Consider the following 6,950-nt stretch of genomic DNA (forward strand, 5'->3'; position numbering starts at 1 on the left):
GGTATGATTTATTCCAAGGTTAGAAAATTTGGTCTCGAACTTTGAAAAATTGGCGAGGAAAACAAAACCAGCATGATTTGAATATCATAAATGAAGGTCCAAGTAGTAGATTAAATAAGAAATCACTGTGTTTTGCTGCTGATAATGGTAACCCAGTGGGGAGTGGGGGCCAGAGCCACACATAAAGGGAGTATAAACCACCAACAAAAATCCACCACGTGAACTATCCATATTACCCCAGGAGGAATTCATTACTCCATATCGATTACCCATCTCTTTTCTTTTCTGATTTCTGAGTTTCTAGGAAACCCACCCATTTTCTTTTATGGTATTTGGTTGATTCTCACTTCCACTCGAGTTTTCCCTTTTTCTCTAATCTAACTTTCAGTTCTCTTGGCCCCAAAGTCCGCTCTATCCCTTTCCAGTTGCTGGGTTTTGGGTTCCCATTGGTTTTCCCTGAATCGATGCCCTTCTCTGCGCTTTCGGCTCATCATCAACATGGTCATGCTGAATAGTTCCTTCGCCGCGTGGATCAGCCGCTTGTTCGCTTGCATGGGGTAAGTTCTTTATCTTCGTCACTTATCATTCAATGCAGTTTTGGAAAGGACTTGTACGTAATCCTTGATGTTAATGGAGTTCTGTGATGCCCCTTTTGTGTATCCCTTGTGAATGATTCTGTTTTTTGATTTACTGAGCAGTACACAGTCCCCTTTGGGCATCTTTGATTAATATGAAAGAATTTTGATTACTTATTGGTTTTACAGAGCTTGTTGAGTATTCAATTTTGATTGTGTATATTCCAAATTGTGCGGAAATGGGGCCAATAATATGAACTAGTTCATTTCTTGTTTGTTTTCTGGGCGAAGAAAGTGAAAAGCCAAGTCCTATTCCTTTATGAGGTTGCCCTAACAACTTTATCGCCGATCAAAAAGGTCAAATACTAAGAACCCATTATCATCCATCATAGATTATTATAACTTCTGTTCATTTACGAGAAGGAAGTAGAGCTCTAAGATGGCTAAGTATTACTTTTTGAACATATTTCTTTTGCTTTCATATTGCATTACCCTTGTGCTGTGTGAATCCATGGAGTTGTCAAGAGGGTATTAGCCGCCTAATACTTGTCTGTTGTAGACTGTAGTCTTAAGAATAGTTTTCTTGTGCTGATTTAGTAAAAAGAATTGATATTAAGGCGGATCCCTGAAAGAATGAAACTAAATTCATTAATATTCGAAGTTTATGCTTGGAAGTAAGAAACCCCCACACTATTCTTAGTTCTGTAAGAAGCTGAATTTAGTTTCTGAATTGTAGTTGAGATGTTTAATTGCTGCACAATCATTCCCAGTTTCCCTTAGGCTCTTCTTTTGTTTTTCGCCCTGCTTAAATGGTGTTATTGCTTACAACTTCATTAGTAGATGCGTGATCATTGTTGTTGTATTAGCCCAAATCCATCGCTGGTAGATATTGACCTCTTTAGACTTTCCCTTCCGGGCTTCCCCTCAAGGTTTTAAAACGTGTCCACTAGAGAGAGGTTTCTACACCCTTATAACTGATGTGGGAATGTCGTAGTTGTCATCCAACCTATGTTGTACTATAATATTCGGTTTACCATGGTTTTTAACGTACACGTTCTTTTTTCTGAAGTGTTCTGCTTGTGTTCATGGTGACATCCATTCAATTCATCATGAGAACTCGAGCAATTTAGGATTAATCAATGATCACTCTACATTCAATTTAGAACGTGCGTTCTCATAATTTCTATTGTTAATAGTTGTGTTTGCATCTAACCATAAATGAAATATTTGACAACTGCCTTGCATTATTGATGAATGGTGCACATGCTATGTTTTTGCTGCAATTTTATAGCATATACTGCTTTATTAGGTTTATAACAGTGCAGGGGTTGTTTTGGATGCTGCACTAAACCCACACATATTATTGCTGTGGATGAGCCATCTAAGGGATTAAGAATTCAAGGACGAGTAGTCAAGAAACCGAGCATATCCGATGGTTTTTGGAGCACAAGCACGTGTGATTTGGATAATAGCACCATTCAGTCTCAACGAAGCATCTCATCTATCAGTACATCAAACCTCACACACAGTCAAAGCAATGTTGGTGCAAGTGTGAGCAACCCTTCTGAATATGTAAACCATGGCAAGTTTCCCTCTTTCTCATCTGATCTTTGTTGAAGTCGTGGGTAACATTCGAGATCGTTAACTGCATTTAACGAGCTATCGTTTCTTCATTATAACCTGGTCAATATAGAGACGAGAAATCTACTTATCTTCATTGCGTTCAGGTTTGCTTCTCTGGAACCAGACTAGGTTGCAGTGGATTGGAAGTAGTAATACAAACACAACGGATGAAACTCAAGAACGACAGAAGGCAAAAATCAGGTCAGTTCACGAGATTTGCATGTCTTTGTAAATAGTAGGTACCATCGAGGTACAAAAGGTGTATTAATCATCATATACGTATGCATTTGTATGCAGTTGGCGTGCAACATATGACAATTTACTTGGTACGAGACAGCCTTTTCCCCATCGAATTCCTTTGTCGGTAAGTTCGCTGTTGAAGTTTTGTCATTTCGTTCTCCAATCACTGTTCATTCTACGAATAAGAGATTCAAAATCTTGGTTTGGACAGGAAATGGTGAACTTTCTTGTTGAAGTATGGGAACAAGAGGGCCTATATGATTGAAACTGGTTTTTATTTTGGATACATTCCTTGAATCTCTAGGAAGCTTCTCAGTGTACGGATTGCAAAAGGAGCAAAAAGGGTGTTTTTCTTTATCTTTATCAATCCTCCTGCATTTTTCAGGTGTACAAATGTATTAACACCATTGTGCGCTCGAGCGCTTTTGGGTTCTTAAAACCGAGACAGCAGAAGAAGAACTTGATACTCAATATAGAATGATAGATAGATATCTACCATTTTGTATGCATTCTGCTTCGGTTTTCTCCGCTGTTCATTCTATGAATAAGAACACTTTGAAACTCTCCACCATTCTCTACCTAGTTTCTATCTAAATCCATAATTTTTGAAAACTTTCCAAGTTTAGGGAAAAAAATGATTTGAATTGGAATTTGGTATTGTTTTTATTGAGCCAACCTGCATTGACCAATCACACATCTTCACATACTATGGGCTTCTTTTCAGGATCCAATGATATATATATCTATATATTATATTCAACTTAAAACTAAATGCATGCATTCCTCTCCATGGAAATTGAGCTGGACCCCAAAACACTTGACTAAATAATAATCTTCAACTTTTGTCTTTTTTTTAATAATAAAAAGCTTAATGATGTCATTCATAAACGATAATCTTTAATGTATGCCTTTTTTTCGTTTGAACGTCACCCTTGACTTCAAAGTTATGCCATCTTAAAGTGTGGTTAAACGGAAAAATCTTATCAACATTTATGAATGATAAATTATAGGGTAAACCACGGCCTCTTAGGCCCCAACTGATTTTACCATAAAGGCTTTCCCGAACAAAACTTTTATGGGGTTTGTCCCAAAATGAATAAACTTTTATGGGATTTTAACCAAATATACAAAAAGTGAAGGTTGAGGTGTGGATTAAGGGATTTGAAGGAAAGTGGGGAGCAAATTGATAGCCAAAATTTAGGTTTTATGGTTGGCTTTTTAAACTTTAGGTGAAGCAATGTGTAAATATATGACCACATTCTTCTAATTCTCTCTCTCTCTCTCTCTCTAATTAAAAAAGGTAATAATTCAAAGTTTTCTTACTTTATCAAAAGTTCCATTTATTAATTCAAAGTTGTAAATAGACGCCATCTATGGTTCATTCTGTGTATTCCATAATATATTTTAATTAAAACCTATAATCTAAATATTTATCATTTCCATATTTTCAACTTTAGGGTCTATCAAACAAACAAAAAAACAAAACATTTTGATTAAGTCAGAGATAATTGTCGCTCCAAAACTAAAATCTAACCTTCTTCATCTTCGGATACCTTTCTCATATATATATTTAAATATGTCCACTTAACATGCAGACTAAGTCTCGCACTGACTTGACTCGAATGAGCTAGAAATTTTTGTTTAGTTTGTGAGAATGAGGGGAGAGAAGAGAGGGAGAGATTTTATTCCCATTAACTAAATTACATCTTGGTATTGTGGCAGTTTGTTTAAAAGCAAAAAGAATAGGAAAACATGATTTGACTGTGTAAGTTAGTTGCTAGTTTTTTAATGAAAAGAGAAGAAATTAGCTTCTTATGTTCCATACATTGCATGCTACCAATTCGCAAGATTCACAATTTGACCTTCACCAAACTTCTCACCTTTCTCTGTTTCATCACATTCTTCTCAATTTAATCTTATTTTATGGAGTTCTTGTTGAATTGTACTAAACATTGCTCATGGATTGATTGAGAGATGATAAATTCTTTTCGGGTTGTTCGTGTCACTCGAGTTCTATGGTGAATTTGAGCTGTTTTATGCCCATTTCTTCTCGTTTGGATGTGTATTTTCAACCCACCAAAAGGGCAATTGATGATCTTCCTGATGAGTGCCTCTTTGAAATCTTTAAACGTTTGCAAACTGGGAAATCAAAGAGCTGTTGTGCTTGTGTGTCCAGGCGGTGGCTTATGCTTCTAAGCACCATCCGCCGGGCTGAAAATGGCAACAACTCATCTGGGTCCTCAAAGTCTGATGATACTGAAATGAGCAGTGGTTGTAATAATGGATATCTAACAAGATATTTGGAGGGGAAGAGAGCAACAGATACAAGACTTGCTGCTATTGCTGTAGGAACCAGTAACCATGGGGGATTAGGGAAGCTTTCTATTAAAGGGATGAACTCCATATGTGGAGCTACTAATGTTGGTCTTACATCAGTAGCCCATGGTTGTCCATCGCTTCGAGCGCTCTCTCTTTGGAATATCGCTTCCATTGGCAACGAGGGCGTGCTGGAGATAGCTAAAGAATGCCATTTGTTAGAGAAATTTGATATATGTCAATGCCCTTTGATCACCAACAGGGCTTTGATAGCAATAGCTGAAGGCTGTCTGAATTTGACTGTTTTAAGTATTGAATCTTGTCCAAACATTGGGAATGAGAGTCTGCAAGCTATTGGAAGGTCATGTTCTAAGCTGCACTCCATCTCTTTAAAGAATTGTCCGCTGATTGCGGATTGTGGCGTTTCGAGTTTGATTTCGTCTGCTTCGTGTTCTTTGCATAAAGTGAAGCTTCAGGCCTTGAATATCACTGATTTCTCTCTTGCTGTGATTGGACATTATGGAAAGTTTGTCACCCATTTGACCCTTTGCAGCCTCCAAAATGTGACCGAGAAAGGGTTTTGGATGATGGGGAATGCTCAAGCTTTGAAGCTATTGAGTTTATTGACAATAACTTCCTGTCAAGGAGTTACTGATGTGAGCCTTGCAGCCATAGGCAATGGATGTAAAAGCTTGAAGCAGATATGCTTTAGAAAGTGCTGCTTCATTTCTGATGATGGACTTGAAGCCTTCTCCAAGGCTGCAAGAACACTAACAGGCCTTGAATTGGAGGAATGTAACAAGATCACGATATCGGGTATCGTCGGTTCATTGACGAACCATGAACCATATCTGAAATCTTTAGTACTTGTTAAGTGCGCAGGAATCAAGGATACAGCACTGCAGTTTCCCCTGCTCTTTCACGGCTCGTCTCTTCGGAGGCTATCGATACGCCATTGTGCAGGTTTTGGTGCTGCTGCAAGCCTTGTCACAATTGGGAGACAATGCCCTCAGCTTCAGCAGCTTGACCTTGTGGGGCTCTATGGTTTAACAGATGCAGTGCTGCTTCCTTTACTAGAGAGCTGTGGAGGACTTGTGAAAGTGAATCTCAGTGGCTGCTTGAATTTAAATGACGAATCAGTTCTTGCCTTGGCTAGACTCCATGGAGCAACCATTCAGCTGCTTAATCTTGATGGGTGTAGGAAGATCACTGATAAGAGCTTAGTGGCAATAGCAGACAAGTTAGTAGTTCTTAATGAGCTACATGTTTCGAATTGTGCAGCCTCGGATCACGGGCTCCACGCGCTTGCTCGTTCAGAGCATGTCAATCTGTTAGTACTCTCATTGGCTGGCTGCTGTGGGATATCAAGTAGAAGCTTGGCTTCTCTTGAAAGATTGGGGAAGACTCTGGTGGGGTTGAACCTCAAAGGTTGCAGCTCTATCAGCAGCAGCTCAATTAAGGCGCTTGTAGAGAAGTTGTGGAGCTGTGACATCCTCGTATAAACAAGAGACCAAACAGACCATTTTGTTCAAGCTCTCTTAACATGAATGCTTGTTTCTATCTGGGTTTTTACTGATCTAAATGAACCAAATTACTATAAATCTAAGTCGCCAAAAGCCAAGCTCTGGTCTTGGTTGCAACCCATTCATTAAAAACTTGTTTTGTTGAAAAACATTCTCATTTTTTGTGGGTTTGGCTTGGTTTGGTTTGGTTTGTTGTACTCTGCAACTTCTGATTGTACTTAAAGTCTCATTTAGTTATAAAAGTGTTTGAGCATTGAATTCAAAGAGACAAAACCACCACAGGGCAAAAGGCTAAAAGAAGCAAGCAAAACTTAACAAACGGCTTCAAGAATTCACTGTCTTTGGTCACCGGTAAAATGATGAGATGAGAGACGGCAGAAGCAAGGAGTGGCAATAGGGACAGAGAGAGGACCCTCCAGGGGGTAGGGTACCCTAAATGATATGAGGATAACACGGGCTTGGTTCGTTATCTAACATGTGGGATCTCATAATTTACCCTCTTTTGGGGCCAGCATCCTCGCTGACACTCGTTCCTCTGTCCAATCGATATGAGATCTCACAACTCACCTCCCTTTGGGGTCCAGCATCTTCATTGGCACTCCCCGGTGTTCACCCCCTTCGGGACTCAATGTCAACCAATGTGGGATTTCTAATCTACCCTCTTTGGGGTACC

General features: G+C 39.0%; 2 protein-coding genes across 2 annotated transcripts; both read left to right on the forward strand.

The window, feature by feature from the left end:
• Positions 1 to 214: 214 nt before the first annotated feature.
• LOC111485294 lies at positions 215 to 3,012 on the forward strand. Its single transcript, XM_023132120.1, has 5 exons — positions 215 to 557; positions 1,901 to 2,157; positions 2,303 to 2,399; positions 2,496 to 2,562; positions 2,650 to 3,012. The coding sequence occupies exons 1-5, from the start codon at positions 499 to 501 to the stop codon at positions 2,701 to 2,703; spliced, it is 534 nt and encodes a 177-aa protein (XP_022987888.1). The 5' UTR covers positions 215 to 498; the 3' UTR covers positions 2,704 to 3,012.
• Positions 3,013 to 3,513: 501 nt separating this feature from the next.
• Positions 3,514 to 6,391, forward strand: LOC111485028 (EIN3-binding F-box protein 1-like). The gene is made up of 2 exons (XM_023131716.1): positions 3,514 to 3,518; positions 4,411 to 6,391. The coding sequence occupies exons 1-2, from the start codon at positions 3,514 to 3,516 to the stop codon at positions 6,254 to 6,256; spliced, it is 1,851 nt and encodes a 616-aa protein (XP_022987484.1). The 3' UTR covers positions 6,257 to 6,391.
• The last annotated feature ends 559 nt before the right edge of the window (positions 6,392 to 6,950 follow it).

This window comes from Cucurbita maxima, unplaced genomic scaffold (genome assembly GCF_002738345.1).
Source record: "Cucurbita maxima cultivar Rimu unplaced genomic scaffold, Cmax_1.0 Cma_Scf00010, whole genome shotgun sequence".
In the NCBI taxonomy this organism is placed as follows: Eukaryota; Viridiplantae; Streptophyta; class Magnoliopsida; order Cucurbitales; family Cucurbitaceae; genus Cucurbita; species Cucurbita maxima.